Raw genomic sequence first — 19,453 nt, 5'->3', positions numbered from 1 at the left:
ATGTTGCCTACAATAGGAAAATGCCTGATTGATAAAGGTTGATCTTGCCTTCAAGGGACAGTCAGAAAAAGCAGATCAACTGGACAGGCAGTGGTCTGGAGAGTGGTCTCTCTCTATTTCTCTATTTCTCTCTATTTCTCTCTCTCTCTCTCTCTCTCAACTCTATCTTCTTCACAGCTAGAGCAAGAACCATAAACTACCATCATCTTAAGCTTGTTTCATCTGTGTCTGGAGACATTTTTCACAATTACTCATTTTGTGCACAGGGTATAAACCATTTTTTTCCCTAAATAATAGCATCAGGTCCTCTATCCCTCATGGCACCTAACACAATGCTGAATAAACATTTACTATTTCCAAATCAACCATTGCAGTGACTTCAGTAAGATCCACTACTATTGAGCATGACTGTAATTGAAAGGGAGAAAATACATTCTGGATCACTGATTTTAGTTCATTAGTCATTTTTGTGATAAGCATGATTGATTGTATTGAGCAAATATTTTGTGTAAATTATTTCATCTGATTCCACAAAAATACTGAAGGTGCATATGACTGCAGCATTTTGGATATGAGGAAGAGAAGGGTATTAATTATAGTGCTAAGATCTCCAACTTTGCCTCTCTGGGTCATTGAATACCCACATACCTAGATTCTTTTTTTTTTTTTTTTTTTTTTTGATTTTTGGTTTTTGGGTCACACCCGGCAGCCCTCAGGGTTTACTCCTGGCTCTATGCTCAGAAATCGCTCCTGGCAGGCTCGGGGGACCATATGGGATGCCAGGATTTGAACCACTGACCTTCTGCATGCAAGGCAAAATGCCTTACCTCCATGCTATAACTCTCCAGCCCCCTACCCAGATTCTTGAGGTGTCAGATTTACTAGAGATATGGGGACAAACATACTATTAATTAGAATACAGACATATTATTAAAGAAAATTCTAATTTGACCAGAAAAAAGATTCTGCGAAATAAAAAGGATTTTAAGGACTGTGTAATGGAGAATGACTTCCACTCCGACTCTAACTCCCAGATTCCCCAGAATTTCAAGAACAACCTTTGCTAAATAGGAGTATTTGGGAAGTGGTAAAATTTTTCATGGTTCAAGTAATATTAACAAGCTTCCAATGCGTTCCAAAAACTTGAAGGAATTTATAAATCCTTTTGAGAAAATGAATCTCAGCACTTCAGATACTTTTGTGAAAGTACATAAACAATATTAATCAAGTCCTCAAGTTGTATGGAACTATTTCTACAGATTTCTGGAAGGATGCTGCTTTCAAGACATACTTCTTACTCTATTTTTAAATTATAGGCTCAGTGAATCTTAATGTCTAATGTGTTTTGTTTCTATGATTGAGATTTAAAGGTGAAACTATTGGTTTCGACTAAAGGAGACTTTCTGACTTTAGATCTCAAGTTTGAAGAGGATTTTTTCTGCTTTTTTTTAATAATAAAAAGCTTTGAAATGTTAATGATACTATATGTAAAACTTATCTTCAACACTTGCTGATGCAAAGTATTCATTTCCATGTACATTTTGCATGAGTTGAAACTCAGAATTTATTGGTGATCTTGCACCTGCATTCCTATTTTAGGGCTGGCTTATAACTATTTCTAAAAAAACTTTGGTTTCATATGAATACCCAAGTTCTACTTGTATCAGAAAAGAACAATTACCCTTAATTGTCACCATTCCCAAAAGGGAGCCTTTGGAGACAGTAAAATCCATTTAACTGTTGTAGTAGCTCTATTCTGCCACCCCTTGACTAACTTGTTTGTCAAGTCAGATCCTTCAGACTTGATTTTTTTCACAAGAGTTAATTACTTCATTTTTTTCGTCATGGAATCATTTTTTTTTCTTAATTTTTATTTTAAGCATTGTGATTTATAAGATTCTTCATAATTGGGATTTAGCCATACGTTTCAGGACCAATTCCACCACCAGTGTCAACCTCCCCCCACCAAGGTTCCCAGAATTCATCCGATGCCACCCCCACCCCCATCCCAGCCTTGCCAGCATCACAGGCACCATTTTAAGTTTGGTTGTTCAAGTTTTGTGTCCATGATTTCATTGTGTTGACTCTAGCTTGGATATTTAGTTCTGTCCTTTCTTTAACACCACCAGTGCACCTGAGACCCCTTAATCCCTGTTATTGCATGTGTATCTTTCTCCTCCCCTACTCAATTTCTTTCCTTCTCCTCACTATATTCTGGGACCATGGAATAATTTTATCATCCCCAGACCCTAGCATCCCATCCACTAATTAAATGATAGTGGAAAATAAATAATCAAAGTATTTTTAACATTCTGAAGTGACCCCTTATCACAGAAATCCCAAACTTCTTTGCATAGTTCAGGAATTGGTCTGTTCTTTGACTCCTTCATATTGCTTATCCACAATGTGCCACACCCTTATCAGTATTCTCAATGGATACATAACTATATGGCAGTCTTTGCTAAGATTGAAACTGTCTATGGAAGACAGGCAAATAGCATTAATGAGCAGGATAGTCCAGCAGGAGACTCTGGCAAACTGGACACCATGCTAGCTCCTAAAAGGGTCATGACTTCCGCACTCTAGCCAGTTGTGGGCTGTAAATTCAATATTGTAAGAGAAGTTAAAGTCCTTTTTAGTAATAAGAGTCATAACTTTTCCACTGCATGCAGTTCATTTGTATTCATGTGGGCCAACTGCAAGAGACATATTCTTTATGCCACCTTTATGCCACCTCAGGTCTATTTCGTGTTCAAGTGGAAATTCTTTTTCCTCCCATCTGGGAAGAAAATTTTTCACTTGTTCTTCTATATGTTTAAGGGCTGCCAAGCATATATGAGCTTCTGCCCAGCTACATGGCCTTGCCAGTAGGAAGCAGAGAAAGTCCCAGTAAATAATCAAGGACTAATTACAGTGGTTGGGCAGATAAAGAGGCTGTCTGAGGTGCAGATTAGTTATTTGATTGTCATTGCCACATTGGTATCTGCAATTTTTTTAAGTTTCTAGTCTATCTGAAGAACAGTTAATGGTCTGTTAGGAAAGCTTGTCTCTTGTTAATTTATCAGTTTCTTTTTTGTGTTTTAAAGGTGGAGAGATAGATTTTTGTTTGTTTGTTTGTCTTTGACAGTACATAAATTAAAAAACTTGTGTAGTCAGAGTAGTATTTAACTCTGAGTATTGCTATGAATCTTATCTAATGCAGCAGTTCACCCTTGTCTAGTCAAAAACAGAATATGAATTTGACATTCACATGGCCTTAGAGGGCCTGCTCTACTTTTGTAATCCAAAGTGCTTGTCCCTGGGAAATGAAGATAATTCCTATGTAACTTGAGTTAGAAAACTACAATGAGATGGAGCCTAAGAGATCTGCAGCATCCTAAATGGTCCCCTAGGCACTGCCAGGAGTAATTCCTGAGTGCAGAGTAAGTCCTGGACACCACTGGGTGTCCCCCCCCCAAAAAAAAATAAAAAAAATAAAAATGAAAACTGCAATGACATCTTTCAGCAGACCATGGAGCTGGCAGGTATGTGGCTCAGTTGGAGAGCACATGTTTGCATTTGTGAGGCCCTCATTCCACCCTATTTCAGGATCCCCACACCCCACCCAGCATCACCAAGTGTGGCCACCACAACAGTAACAAAATGAAAATAATTTTATCTTATTTTTTTATTTTTTCTAAACCCTATGATTTCCTTTCTTTGGGGGGGGGGTTAAGATTGGGGGAGTGAGGCAGAGCTGAATTAGGGAGGCAGTAAGCTAATTGCATCCAGTCAACTGGACCAGAGGTTCAATGTGAGAGCCCAAAGATACAATACTGCTCAGCCCTACAGTGCCAGGCCAGTAGGACCACACCTGATTGTGTTCATTGGCTTCTAAGGATGCAGCCAAAGCTATTCAGGTAATCAAGTAGTGCAGGGGATTGAACCAGGGTCAGCCCATGCAAAGCCTGCAGCTTTATCAACCCTTACACTATTTCTCCATCCCCTCAACTTCAAGATTTTTTAGGAAATACATTAATTAATCTTTGAGCCACCATAGCTATTTGACCCTTTGATTCATCTGATGCATGTGTGAATTGGGCCCAATGCTGATGTTCTCTGCACAAACAGATGCTGAAGAGCACAACAGGAATTTAGTTGAAGGCAGTTTTGACTCATTTTGACAATTTTCCCATTGGGGACACTTACAACAAAGACAAAGGACTCTACTCTGAAATATCTGCCTGGTTGAAAAATGGGAAAAAAATACCTGCAGTGTCTCCAAAGCAAGAGGCATTGTTAGCTCCTGAAAACCGAATCAAACTTTGATGCCCATCTAGTCATGCACCTAGTCGCCCTGAGTTGGGTGATCACTGTGGGATATACCATGAGAATCCAATAGTGTCAGTCCATTCAGAAGTATCGTTTGGCTTTGTGAAATAAGTCCCTGTCTGAGTTCTATCATTTAGAGGGGACTTTAGTCAGTCTCTTTTTGGGGGGAATTACTTGTTCTGAGTAATGGCGTTCATGTAAAGGTCGAAATTAAGTGAGATCAGGGAAGAAAAGGAAGGTGAAATCATGGGCATAGAGTGACTCGAGAACTGATATTTGCCATAGAGACTGGTGCTGAGCACGGAAAGAAAGAAGTGGTTGTTAGTGAGCACTAAGAGCAAACTTATCTCAGTGATGTCCCAAAGCAGAACCATGGCACCCCAGAGCCAGCAGGTCTATGGAGGGAGAACTGGTTCTGTAAGATGTGGTAATTTACTGTGGAAATATCTGGCCCTAACACATTTCTTCTTATCAGTGGAAATCCTGACTGCGCGTCAGAAGAAGGCAGAAGAACTAAAAAGACTTACTGATCTGGCCAGTCAGATGGCAGAAATGCAGCTGGCCGAACTCAGGGCAGAAATTAAGGTCAGTTCTCCAAATTAAGCTCAGCCTAAAGGATGAGCCCTGTTTCTTTTCTTTCATATTCCCTGTGAGTTGTTCTCTGAGGATCCAACATCACCCAGCAGCTCCCACGCATGGGGTTGAACGAGAAGACAAAACTGGTGAAGAACCACCAAATTACTGTATTCAAGTAGAATGTGGTTGAAGGGCTATATTATTATCTAGGAAAGGTATAAACCATTTTCTTACTCACTCACCTAAAAAAATGTCTCCAACCATGAATTATACTGGGAAGAGGAGTATGACTTTCATTATGTGTAATTTATGTGTTGGTATGTAAACACACACACACACATGCAAATGCACTTGAGTATGAGCATGATACAATAATGAAGAATGCCTGTTCTGTGGAGACTTCCTCCCAATGGCTTTTCCTAGCTCAACTGAACCCCTCTCTGAGGGAAACCATTCACAAACATGTATTTATTAGATTTCTCCCATCACTAGCAACTTAAGTTGATTTTGCTGACGTAAAGAAGAACTGGAATGGAAAGAGTATAATTGGGGCTCCCCAAAGCAGCATGTGACCTGGAAAGCCCAGACTACAGTTGAGCAGAAACCCAGGAACTATTGGAAATTTTGATGATCAAACACTAGGGATGGGGGACAGTGGTCCCCTAGATCTGGAAAAAAAAATAACCTGTTGCTGCTCACTTTATAAGTAGGGCTGTTGCTCCCCTGAGCCTAAAACAGGTTGGCTATAGTAAAAAGCAGCAAGTGAGTTTTTAGTGGTTCTCTGTTCTGATTAGATAGGAGTGGGGCCCCCACAAGAGAGTCCTGAGCCATCTTTTTCTCCTCAATTCCCTATTCTTGGTTGCCTCACATTTAGTCAATTATAACAACTGTCCAACTATTCTTTGTTTCTACTATATTCCTCCAACTTGGTTCCCCTTGACCAGAGTTAAATGCCCACAGCTATCTAGTTGCCCCCAATGTGGCCTACCCTTCTTATCAAAAAGAAATCCAGTAGGGGCCACAGTGGGTAGGGTGTTTGCCTTGCACATGGCCAACCAGAGTTTGATCCCCAGCATCCCATAGGGTTCCCCGAGCCTGCCAAGAGTTAATTTCTGAGCCAGGTGTAACCCCTGAGAGTCACTGGGTGTGACCTAAAAGCCAAAAACAATTAAAGACATATATATATATATATATATATATATATATATATATATAGAGAGAGAGAGAGAGAGAGAGAGAGAGAGAGAGAGAGAGAGTAAAAGTATATATAGCTTCCAAATTTTCCTTGTAACATCCAGTAAGGAAATGAAGGAACCAGTTTCTGGTTCTTCTGAAATAACCCACCTTGCTAGTTTTATTTCTACCTGTCAAAATTTGATTCATCCTAAAGTGCTCACCAGCACAGGTTGTGGGGTAGACCAGCCTGACACTGCACTCTTGGGCAAATTACATATTCTCTTTGATTTCTAGCTCTCAGGTCTCTCTGCCTTTGAAAAAGATAATAATAGTACCAATTTCATAATAATGTGATCAGATAAAAATGAAATTATCTGTGAAAAATTTGGCCCTTGTCTGGTAAAAGTCTAATATTATTTTAATGTTCAAGCACAAATACTCTATCTCTTTCTCTCCTCTCTCTTTCCCCTACTCCCCCCACCCAATTTTCCAGCTTCCTCACAGAGAGGACATGAGTTCCTCCTCTTTGATATTCTAAAAACACCTATTTGGTTCTACCAGTAATTTCAGCCCATGGTATCTGCTTCTTGCACCACATGGTAAACCCCCTCAGAGCCAAGGAACTGAGTCATAAATAGTTATTTCTGTTTTTCTTGCTCTGTCATCTGCACATGAATTTTATTTTAAATGAATTAGAAAAATACTGTCCCACCCCCATTTCCTTCAAGTATGATCCAAAAGAAAGTTCTAGGGGCCAGAGAGGTGGTGCTAGAGGTAAGGTGTCTGCCTTGCAAGAGCTAGCCAAGGAAGGACCTCGGTTCGATCCCCCGGCGTCCAATATGATCCCTCCAAACGAGGGGCAATTTCTGAGTGCTTAGCCAGGAGTAACCCCTGAGCATCAAACGGGTGTGGCCCGAAAAACCAAAAAAAAAAAAAAAAAAAAAGAAAAGAAAAGAAAAGAAAAAAAGTTCTAGATGCTAGTGGCTTTCAGACTTGTTGATTCACTGAGAAAGCTAGTTGCCTAAGGAGGGTGACAAATTTTTTTCTTGAGAATTAAGGCCTTGGGTGGCCACAGTTAAGGCCTTTGGTGGCCACAATCCACAGTAGCAACCCTGAAAAACTGAAAGAAAGAATGTGATGTATAAAACAGAGGTTTGGGGGTACAAAACAGTGCCCAGATAAGGGCAGACACACAGTTGTTAGTATTATAAACTCAAATGACAGAGCTTCTACATGGTTCAGAATCTGAAGGTGATGATGTTCCGAGTGGGTGAGCGCCATGCCTGAGGTTAGAATGGAGTGGGCCCTTCCCATGGTGGCAGGTTGAAGGAATCTGCCCAGCCTCCCTCACTTGGCTAAATTGTGTGTCTCCTGTTTTCCTTCTCTTCCCTCCAGCACTTTGTCAGTGAGCGCAAATACGATGAAGAGCTTGGGAAAGCTGCCCGGTTCTCCTGTGACATTGAACAGCTAAAGGCCCAAATCATGTTCTGCGGAGAAAGTGAGTCTTGCATACTTGCTGAATAATTCCGTGCAAGTCCGCCTGGTGCTATTTGGAATGGATGAGGGAAATGTCAGGTGTGTGGTCCCCCACTGGGGGACTAAAGTGAGGTGTAAAGAGATTTAATGATCTAAGGTCATGACACAGTCATTTGAAATGTCAAGGTTTGAACTTAGAGCCTTCAAATGCCACTGCCCATCAGTAAATCCCCAGGATTTATGAAGCAGAACGGAACAGATCAACCACTGTAGACCTTTTGCAAAGTTTTCTTAAGTGCCACCGGATAAACTGCTTCTCTGATTTCAAACAGCCAGGCTGTTCGACAGAGACCTGTTACCCAGAAAAAGAGTTCACCTAATAAGTGGGGAGCACTGGGCTGTTGTGAAGGCCCAACTGTAGTGTGCACCCCTTGCTGCCTCTCTGCTGGAGCAAAGTGTGCAGATAATGTAAGACTTTGCTCCAGCCATGTGCTTCCAGCTCCTTCCCTATTAAACCTTAATTAAAGCAGCTAATAGGCTACCAAACTGGCGGATCTTTACCTTCTACTCCAGCTCACCCACCAGGAGAGGTGGGAATGAATCCTGAAAGGGAGCTGGATCATTTTCCCCAGAGGAAAGACAGACTGAGGGGTTTGGGGGAAAGGCATAGAAAAAAATAGCCTCCTTGTCCACTGGAAAACTTAAATTTGGCTGGATGGGTTTGGGTTCTTTCCCTCACCCACCCCACAGTGGAAATTTTTTGTTTTGTTTTGGTTTTTGGTTTGGCCACACCCGTCAGCGGTGGCGGTGGCAGCGGCAGTGGCAGCTGCACTCAAGGGTTACTCCTGGCTCAGTGCTCAGAATTTCTCCTGGCATGCTCAGGGGACCATATGGATGCTAGGGATCAAACCTGGATGCCCCTTGGATGGCAGCATGCAAGACAAATGCTCTACTATTATGCTATCATTCTTGCCACTGGAAATTTTTATTATGAGCATAAAAATACAAAAGATCTCAGAATGGAGCACCTCATACTTTTTGAAACTTTCACATACTGTGCACATGTACACTGCCATGTCAAAGATACCACATGTGAAACTAGACTCTGGAACATGAACAGCTTGACTTGGTACTCCTGATTTGAGGAGAAATCAGTTCATTAAAGAATTACAAAGAAACTAGGCTGGACAACTGAGTGGGGAAGTACTGGCTACAAAGGTGAAGTATGCTTAGGCTCTGGGGATTCACAGGTAGACTGGTGGCCTTCGGAGGCCTAGACCAGGTCCTGGCAACAAGATGAGGAGTTGTCTAAAGGTGAGTTTCCAGGCACTGGGGCGATCTGCTGGTACATATATATAACATTCAGCCCTGCCCCCTCACAGTGCCTGCTAGATAAATATGTTTCTGTGTTGATATGAAGTGAGCTCATGTTTCCAAAGAACCAACATGGTTGCCCCACATAGGCAGATTGTCAGTCACGACCACTTGGTGACTGCTAAAATCACCAGAGTCTTCTGGGATGTTCAAATGATGTTTCTTTCTAAATTTTTTTCTATGCTTCCTCCCAAGTGAAAGGATCTACCTGCCTGCCATGTCCCCCACCCCTACCCCCAGATTTATTTTCTCCCCTCAAAAGAGCAATTTGGGCTGGAGATGCAGTGTAGCAGATAGGGTGTTTGCCTTGCACAAGACCACCCAGGTTCTATACCCTGGACACCCCCAAACCTGTAATGATTCCTGAGTGCAGAGCCAGGACTAAACCCTGAGTGTGGTACAAAAACAAACAAAACAAAGTTTCCAGTTAAAAAGATGGCTGTGGGGGCCGGCGAGGTAGCGCTAGAGGTAAGGTGTCTGCCTTGCAAGCGCTAGCCAAGGAAGGACCACGGTTCGATCCCCCGGCATCCCATATGGTCCCCCCAAGCCAGGGGCAATTTCTAAGCGCTTAGCCAGGAGTAACCCCTGAGCATCAAACAGATGTGGCCTGAAAACAAAACAAAACAAAACAAAAAAGATGGCTGTGGAAAGAAGTGATAGCACCTTGCACATAGGCGACCTGGGTTGGAATGCCCAGCATTCCTTATAATCCCTGGAGTCTGTCAAGAGTGATTCCTGAGTGCAGAGACCGGATTAAACCCTGAGTAACACTGGGTGACAAAAACAAAACAAAAAACTGGAGAGTACTCATCCCCACTGGGAATGAAACTGTCCCTCCCCACTTGCACTTTCAGTAAGCTAGATAGAGATGAGGGAACAATAACACATAGTAACAAAGGGGTCCAGGGCTAGCTGGTACCCACTTTCCTCCAAAACTCTTCACAAGCCACCAAATGCCCCCTCCTCACATCAGGGATGGCTGCATGTGTCCAAAGCAGTCCTCAAAAGGCCCTTCCCAGAGTTCAGGGACTGTCCATGACTGCTGAAAAGAAATAGTGGCCTCTGGGCTGTGGGAAGCTGAATCTCATAAGCACAAGCCCCTGGGACACCCCCAGGACTTCTGCACCTCACCTAGAAAATGGGAAGACTGGGCTTCTGGCCCTGTTCGTTTGGGTCTAATGTTCTGTGATCCTGACTAGTCATGCCTAATCTCCTCAGAGAATCTGGGGGTTAAGTCTGATCCAACACAGGTAGCAGAGAAAATTGCTTTGAAAAATTGGGGACAATTTTAAAATTCAAAGGTCTTGCTGTCCAGCCTGGCAGTGCAATTCTGATGAACTGCAAGAGGGAGATGAGGACTTTCTCCTTGAATTGATTCTCGCCAGCTCCGAGTTCGCATAATCACCCAGAAATCATCCCATCAAAACCCGCTCCTTTCAAAACCAGCAGGGATGAGGATAATAAACATTGAACAGGACCGCCGGGGACCTGTCTGATTAGCCCACGTTGACTTGAGCATTGGGATTGGTGCAGAATTGTAGTGCAACCATGAAAAAAATAAGGTCGATAAAAGGCCAGATAATGTAGCTCTAATGGAATCGGAAAAGATGCATTTGAGGCTAGCAGACCTGGCCTTCAGCTCACATGCTCTTCATGACCCAGGGCTGATAAAATCCCAGTCCTGGGCTCAAAGAGCAAGCCAGTGCTCGCAGGCGGTGTCCCTGCTCTGACAGGCCCCCCTGTAATTCTGCAATAATATCTGGCCTGGTCTGGTCAGGATCTGCAGAAAGGGTTTGGCAGGGGGAAGTACAGGAGACTGTTTTGTACAAAAGTGAGGAATTTTCTCCTGCATCTTCTGCCAGTGGTTCTTGGCCTAAATTAGGGCAGCATTAAAGTTGCTCCTCTATATCTTGTTTTCTACAAATGCTTCAAAATGTGAATTTTTTTATTTTGCTTTGTTTTGGGGCCACACCCAGTGGTGCTCAGGAATTACTTTTGGCTCTGTGCCAGAAATCGATCCTGGCTCGAGATATGGGATGCTGGGAATCAAACCCGGGTCCATCCCAGGTTGGCCATGTTAAAAGCAAACAAACGCCCTACCACTGTGCTATCTCTCTAGCTTCCCAATGTGGATTATAATCCTGGAATCCCAGTTCAGTGATTCACACAGAAGAAATGTGAGAGAGGGACCTCTTGAGCACCAAAGTGCCCTTTCAAACAATGTCTTTCAAGGGAAAGGAACGTTGACTAATGTCTTTAGGAAGCATCTGCCCATGTCTGCCTCTCCTGGTGCATAGCCTAGGCACCACTGTGTGTGGCACTGCCCGTAATGCCTACACTCTCTGGTTACAGTTACTCATCCAAAGAACAACTATTCCTCAAGAACTCCCTGCAGCTCCCTGCTGCCTCTGTTACCCACCCATCCAGCCGCCTCTGGAAGACAGAGTAACTTTACCCGGAAATCTGCCAGTCACAACCGGCCCTCTGAGGGGAAAGCAGCCAACCCCAAGCCAGGGAACAGCCCTCCCACCAGCGCTGATACAGCTCACCCAACAAACAAGCAGGTAAGTCTGTCACAGATGTCCCTGGGGCCCATGCAGGGAAGAGCAACCAATTTGCAGAGGATGAAAACAGCCGCTGTTAATCTCAAGCTCCCGAGGTTCACATCTGCCCCCAGCAGGTGCTCATAGATGCTTTGTACCATCTTGGCAGCTTAGCTGAAGCCACACAAATGACCCAGCACTTCCCATGTCCTTGAGGGCCACTTGTGGATGGTCATGCAGACTTGAGAATAAGGTTAGGTGCCTGATAGCTAATACTGTTAAGGAAAGAAAATGTAAGACTGAACGGGACTCTGAAGGGGTCACACTACCACTCCCAGCGCTAATCTTTCTAGGTCCTGTGAGGACATGAAAGGCACACCCAGTACTCCAGTAAAAGAAGGCCATGTAATGGGATCGAACACATCCATGCAAGACTTGTGCTCTACCTCTTGGAGCTATCTACACAGCCCTGACATTTCTTCCCTAGGGTCATATAACTCCTATTGATGTTTAGCTAAAAGGCCAAAAGTTCAATGGTCTCTTTCCCTAGGCTTTCAGTAGGCTACATCTTTACATGATTATTAATTCTTATATATATTCTGACTCACTTACACCACAAGTTTGCAAGTCACCTCTTTTTCCTTTGGTTTTGGTTTTGGTTTTGGTTTATTTTATTTTTAATAATATCTTTAAGCATCATGATTACAAACATGTTTGTAGTTCAGTGTCAGTCATAAAAAGAACACCCTCCCCCTTCACCAGTGTAACCTTCCCACCACCAATGATCCCCATTTCCCTCCTCCCCCAGCCCCTGCCTGTATTCGAGACAGGCATTCTACTTCTCTCACTTATTACCATTGTCATGATAATTGTTAGTGTACTTATTTCTCTAAATGCACTCATCACTCTTTGTGGTGAGCTTCATATCATGAACCAATCCTTCTAGTCATCATCTCTATTATCTCTGGGTATTATTACAATAATGTCTTTTATTTTTTTAAAACCCATAGTGAGACTATTCTGTATCTCTCTCTCTCTCTCTCTCTCTCTGACTTATTTCACTCATCATGATAGTTTCCATATCCATCCATGTATAGGAAAATTTCATGACTTCATTTTTCCTGATGGCTGCAGAGTATTCCATTGTGCAGATGTACCACAATTTCTTTAGCCATTCATCTGTTGAAGGGCATCTGGGTTATTTCCAGATTCTGGGTATTGTAAATATAATGTTTTTGGTTTTTGGTTTTGGACCACACTTGGCAGTGCTCAAGGTTTTACTCCTGGCTCTATACTCAGAAATTATTCCTAGTGGTGCTCTGTGGACCATATGGAATGTCAGAGGTCACTGCCCCCCCTATGTGCAAGGCAATCTCCTTAACTGCTGTACTATTGCTCTGACCCCAATTTACATCTTCTTAAGCTGCATCCTTAAGAGGTTTCCCCTTCTGGCGAGAGAGTGAACGAGAACAGGGTCTGATGATACAGAAGTAGCACTAGCTGTGTCACAACACCTTTTATGATTTCTAAGCAAGCAAGCTTAAGTAAAGGAAATTTTGGGGGTCACACCCAGCGGTGCTGAGGGGTTACTCCTGGATCTGTGCTCAGAAATTGCTCCTGGCAGACTCAGGGGACCATATGAGATGCTGGGAATCAAACCACCATCTGTCCTGGGTCAGCCGCATGCAAGGCAAACGCCCTAATGCCGTGCTATCTCTCTTCAGCCTCACTAAAGGAACTTTAAAAGGGGGGGGGGAGGTAGAGCAATAGCAAAGAGGGTAGAGCATTTGTCTTGCATGCAGTCAACTCAGGTTCGATCCCCAGCATCCCATGTGGTCCACCAACTGAGCACTGCCAGGTGTGGCCCAAAAATAAAAAAGGGGAGCCTGCAATGAGAGGATAGAGAATAGGATGCTTACATTGTACCGCCAAAAGTGACCCCTCTGCAAAAAAACAGGAATAAGCCCTAAACACGCCCAAATGTGCATCCCAAAGTATTGTTTTTATAGCAAGTGCTGTGCTGAATTTTGTGGTGTTGTTCTGTAAGAAGTTTCATTATGAATAATGCTGACAGGCATTTTCCTGGCCTTCATGAAAGAAAGGTAAACCAGGAGCATTTCATATATTCATAGATGATATGTAATTATATCTGAACATATCTTCACAGCTTTTACTCTTGGCTTATTATTAGATCCTATATAATAGTGTCTGGAATTCAGTCTGTGTCCCCTTATGATCTCTATGAAAGCTAAGGAGGCCAGCTTCTAGGCCACCCACTCACTCCTTTACTTTAGTATCCCACTGTTCTATCATTGGAGCAGATGGTTGTAAGTTGCCTTATATTTCTAAGATGCTGTAGACCAAATCTGAAGACTCTGTGTGTGTTTCATGTGCTTTAAAACAGCATTTCTCACCCAGGTTATTCCAAAACATAAAAACTGATGGGCCATAGCACAACATAGCACAACTAATTCAATCAGTAAGGATGGGAGACACTAGAAGGAACAAAAAGGGGGCATGGTCAGAAAAAGGTTGACAAGCACTGGGTAGAAAGACCCCTTCTTGCCCTTTCCCAACCATGAACCACCCCATAAGCAAGACCAGGGAAATGAAAGACCAGACCTAAACTGTTCTTTGTGGAAAATGATCTAAAGACTGGACATTCTGGAATTCTATTCTCAAATGTCACTCAGGGTCTCTTTAGGCCATTTGCCAGGTATGTAACTGTGTCTGGCAGGCTGTTCCCCACACATGAGTGTTTCCCAAACATCCATGGGTACAAACCAGCTTTACAAAGTACTTGGGCTGGGGCCCAAATCAAAAGAAACCATGTGTGCCTGAATTCATATTCTTGCCCTGTACCTTGAATTATGAGGGTAGATCTGCCCTGAATGCACTAACTCAGGTTCTATCTCTGGCATCTCATATTATCCCCCAAACACTGCCAAGAAAAATTCCTGAGTGCAAAGTCAGGATTTACCCCTGAGTACTGTCAAGTGTGGCCCAAAGCCAAAAAGCAACACATTTTTGCAGTTCATAAAGTTAGACACTTTAATTACAGAAGGCTGATTTTCAAAAAGTGGTTTATGTGCATGTAACAACTTCTTATGAATCATGAAACAATGATCATGAATGCATCATGAATGCATGGAGTATGGCTCCACCATTTTCTAATAAGAAGTCTTGGGCAAGTGTCTTTTTTTAAATATATTTTTTATTTAAGTAACATGATCATAGTTGGGTTACAGTCATAACCAGAACACCCGCCCTTCACCAGTGGAATATTACCCCCTCCCCACTTCCCATCCCCTGCCTTTAGACAGGCATTCTACTACAGTAATTTGTTTTTAAGTTCAGTAAGTTGTATTTTTTTTCCTTAAAGGATAAGAGTAAAAAAATATAGTAAAAGTGTGATAGTGGCAATCGCTGTTGTTTGCATAGGTCCAGAAATATGGGGAAAATGGAAAAAATTCTTGGGGCAAGTGTCTTAAACTCATTATCTTCATCTATATGAATAGATAATAACAGGTCTCTTGAAGATGGCTCTACTGATGAGTAAAAGGATGCCTGGAGAAATAACACTACTCAGCACCTTTGAGTAATAAGTGTTGGCCATTGTAGACTCCAAAATCTTTCCTTTGTGTGTAGATATATAGACTAATCCATGGCTTTTTCCCCACTCATTCATTTATGCTCTATTGCTGATTTGTTTAAGAAATGATTTCCTTGGGCCGGAGAGATAGCATGGAGGTAAGGCATTTGCCTTTCATGCAGAAGGTCATTGGTTCGAATCCCCCGCATCCCATATGGTTTCCCCGAGCCTGCCAGGAGCGATTTCTGAGCATGGAGCCAGGAGTAACCCCTGAGCACTGCCGAGTGTGACCCAAAAACCAAAAAAAAAAAAAAAAAGAAAAGAAAGAAATGATTTCCTAGTATAGTGCATTTAAATGTATTGACTGTAAAAATGAAAAACTGCAAAATGTTTAGGAAAAAAATAATTACCTTTAAGAAAATGTAAGTCAATCCTATTCCACCAAGATCTTCCAGATATACCTAATCCTTGTTTGAAATATCCTAAGAAATATCTGAATTATAAGATAATTGCTCTTAAATAATAAAGTAAAACTGCTTTAGAATATCAAAATGACAGACTTCTGCATTTTTTATCCTATATGGAATTAGAATTCATGGGCATAATTTACCCAAAATGCTCCCTGAATTTTCATGATGGAGAATCATTACCCTGCATTTTCTTGCCTTTAGTTCTGATACATTTTTGTCTTATTTTTTTATTTTGATAAATTTCATTTATACATTTTGGTTTTATTTGGCCTGATTGTTGAACTGTCTTGCACTTCTCCTTCATCATCAATAATTTTCTTGATGCTTCATTTCCAACACAGTCCACTGCTCTTTGGAGCTTGAGGACTTGTTCCACTTCATCTCCTTTTGTACATGTTCATATGGTCTGGATGTCAAATGATGTGCCAACAGTTCAGCATTCTAACTTCCTTAGAGTCTATTAACTTCATCTGCATGGTATTTTGGCATTTTTCTCATATCACTCTCTCTGTTTTTCTTTCTTTTTTTTTTGTTTTTGTTTTTTTTTTTTTTGTTTTTTGTTTTTTGTTTTTAGAATGGATCTTCTAGCCAAAGACGAAGATTTAATCCACAGTATCACAACAACAGGCTAAATGGCTCCACCAAGTCCCAGGGTGGAGGTAATGAAGCTGATCCAATGACCAAGAGCAACAACCGCCATGAACACAGAAGACCTCCCCACAATGGTTTCCGGCCCAAAAACAAAGGAGGCACCAAAAATCAAGAGTCATCTTTGGGGACCAAGACCCCTGACGGACCGGCCCATTCAGAAAAACCACAACGACGCAGACAGCACGTGGCAGACAACTCAGAAGCAAGGCCTTTCCGGGGCAACATGGCCAGGGTCTCCCAGTGCAATCTCTGCCCCACAAGAATAGAAGTTTCCACAGAGGCCACGGTTCTCTCCGTCCCAGCTGTGACATTGGTGGCCTGAGCTTGGGGTGAACAGGAAGAGAATAGTAGTTCCCACTCGATTTTGGTTCCCTGCCCAAGGTGCTGACCCAATTCGCTGCCAAAAGAGAGTCTATCCAAATATACAAACCCTCTATGGTCGAATCCATCCTCTCTTAATCATTTTTACTAATTCTAATAATCAGCTGTAGCTTGCTTCATAACTTCATGGCTTTGCTTGATCTGTTGATGCTTTTTCTCATCACAATGTTGCAGCATTTTAGCCAGGCAGTATTTACACATTTATTAGGTAAATAAAGGTGTGGCTAAAGATCAGAGGCTCCGTAGCAGCCTATGTCGTATGGTGATGTCAGTGCATTGATTGTCTTTAGAGAGTCAATGTGGAAATATATATATATAAATAATTCTTATCGATCAGACAAACATGATCTGCTGAAGACACATGTGCTTTTGTAGAACTTAACATCTGGTGTTTTTCTGGAAAAAAATATATACATATATTGCTTTATTTGAAACAAATTAAAATATGCTGCATTTGATGCCTGGCTTGTTTCTTTGACTGATTCCCAACTTACTATCGAATGGACCTAGCAGTCCTTGCAGGTACTTGTTAGGAACAAGAGGCTGGTGCTCAATACTGCTTCTCTTGGGACATGTTTCCTTTCAGATAAAAAGGAGTAACCCTGAGTGTCACCAGGTGTGGCCAAAAAAAAAAAAAAAAAAAAAGTCCTCACAAGTGACACCTCTCAGTCCCTTATCTCAGCCCCTTATCCACGTATAGATGAACATGCGCCATAATCATGATAAACACCACATGGTCATTGAAAAACTTGCGGTCAACCACATGCCCATCAACTCAGCCTACCTTCAAGCTATTATAAAGGAAATGTTTCAGTAGCAGAAAAATCCAGTATCTGAAGATCCCTTCTATCCAATTTGATTGGGGACGGAGGTATTGCTTCTTTCCCTGGATTACCTCCTGAATTCTCCCTCCTTAGCTTGACATTGTGTTCAGAATGGTGGCAAATGGCCACCATATGTTTCAGGTCCATTCTCCACCTTGTCTGGAAAAAGCAGCTGTCCAGGTTGTACTATACAGAGCAATGGAAAACCTAGCCAACTTCTTGCCTGTTCTTGGCCCTGGTTGCTGGTACTTGTCGCTAAACCAATCATTTAATCGAGGACAGGGAACAGCAAATGAGATGTGCTAATTACACAGACAAATCAGAGTCCACGATAGGAGTAGAGATGTGACTAGCTCCCCTGCAGCTAAGTACACAGTGTTTTAAAGAACCTCTATTACCTCAGGCCTGGAGAGAGTGGGCGCTATTCTCAGAGCTCCAAATAGTCCCTCTGTGAGACAGCTTAGTGAGGGCAATGCTTCCATCAGACTTAGTTTATGTCCTGCAAATTGTTGGGTCTCTTAAAGGACAAGTACTTATATTTAGCTTAATATTCACATTTTTGTTTTCTGACAACCAAGGTTCATTTGTTCTCTCAAAAGCTAAGCCTGCTGGCCACATAAGTATCTAATCTATTTCTGGTTTTTTTTTGTTTGTTTGTTTTGTTTTTTTGGTTTTTAGGTCACACCCGGCAATGCTCGGGTTATTCCTGGCTCTACGCTCAGAAATCGCCCCTGGCAGGCTCAGGGGACCATATGGGATGCTGAGATTTGAACCAGCGACCTTCCACATGCAAGGCAAATGCCTTACCGCTGTGCTATCTCTCCGGCCCCATCCATTTCCTTTTTCTAAGTGCAAGAGAATCTCTCTGTCTCTGTCTCTCTCTGTGTCTCTGTCTGTCTATGTCTCCCAACCCCCAACCCCTCAGGTCTCTGGGTATATTCAGAGATTTAATAGGAGTGTTAAATGTGAAGTCACATTTCAGGATGGAAGAATTGTTGGTTCAAATAAGAAAGATAAATGTTCAGATGTTCAGAACCACAATCCCCGTGTACTTCATCTGAGAGCCAGGATTTCATATTCTGCAAAGCAGAAAGGACTTTGCACAAATCTTATGTAGCAATATTTGGCTCATCACTGAAAAATGTCACTTGGTGTGTGACCACTTTAAAGATGAGTGAAATAATTCTTGCAACAGAAAACAGCAGCTTGGCTGGGTCAGGAGCACAGCTGCCTTTGCCGGGGCTGGTCCCAGTGCTCCTCTCAACCTTGACTCACTCACATTGCATTCTGGGGTAAGGAAGCAAAGCATTCTACAGGCATTCCTCAGCACATAGCAAATACTCCCCTAGTCGCTGGAAAGGCTCGGGCTTTTCTTTAAAAACTAAAAATGGGGGAGGGGGGCTGTGACTAAAAAAATAAAGCATTTAGAACTGCTAACGTTTTTTTCTTTGATTTTCCCTTTCTTATAGATCCTGAGCATCTGAGCACTTACTAACTTGTATTTTTGAAACAGTAATTTCAATATTTTAGTGCCAGTGCCAGGCCATTGAAACATTATATTATATACCTTCTTCTATTCTCATGAAACCACTGGGGCGAGCAGAGAGAGCTGGGTGGAATGCAGTTAGTTGTTCTCTTGAAATGTTTTAAATTCCCTTTAGAAATCATAGTCTATGTGGGCTTAATATCACTCTCTCCTGCACACAGCCAAAAAGTAAATTCTTCTCCCTTCTTCTTTCACCATTTGTGTGGTAAAGTCTAAAATATTTAAATATCTGTGAAGAGTGAAGAACTTTAAAATTCACCTACATTGTATAAAGACTCCCAGCTGCAAGATTCAAGCCTCCCTTTTGGGCTTCCAATTACATTCTAAATTTCTATTTTATTTGAGAGAATCTCTCTATTCTTGATCTCTGTCCTGGTGAGCCTGTCTTATATACTGAAAGCAGCAAATCAGTTTAAAATTTACCCTTAATAAAAGCTGTACTTGAATTTCCAGGGTAAGGACAACTAGACATACACCATAATCAATTAAAAACTAACCTTACAACAGGGCCAATTCTTAAGGACACCAAATGA

General features: G+C 42.1%; 2 protein-coding genes across 5 annotated transcripts in view; one reads left to right on the top strand and one right to left on the bottom strand.

Moving 5' to 3' along the window:
- Positions 1 to 17,008, top strand: part of SPATS2L (spermatogenesis associated serine rich 2 like) — a 229,700-nt gene extending 212,692 nt beyond the window's left edge. For all 4 annotated transcript variants that reach the window (XM_049773217.1, XM_049773219.1, XM_049773220.1 and 1 more), the window contains 4 exons: positions 4,787 to 4,896; positions 7,459 to 7,561; positions 11,266 to 11,477; positions 16,093 to 17,008. In XM_049773217.1, the coding sequence (XP_049629174.1) occupies positions 4,787 to 4,896; positions 7,459 to 7,561; positions 11,266 to 11,477; positions 16,093 to 16,491 (824 nt within the window). In that variant the 3' untranslated portion in view covers positions 16,492 to 17,008. The remainder of the gene's footprint in view (positions 1 to 4,786; positions 4,897 to 7,458; positions 7,562 to 11,265; positions 11,478 to 16,092) is intronic.
- The window catches only part of CLK1 (CDC like kinase 1), a 747,223-nt gene that overhangs the window by 106,480 nt on the left and 621,290 nt on the right, over positions 1 to 19,453 (bottom strand). The gene's annotated exons all lie outside the window — the stretch shown is intronic.

This window comes from Suncus etruscus, chromosome 5, assembly GCF_024139225.1.
Source record: "Suncus etruscus isolate mSunEtr1 chromosome 5, mSunEtr1.pri.cur, whole genome shotgun sequence".
Lineage (NCBI taxonomy): Eukaryota > Metazoa > Chordata > Mammalia > Eulipotyphla > Soricidae > Suncus > Suncus etruscus.
This window is presented reverse-complemented; position numbering and strand designations above follow the sequence as displayed.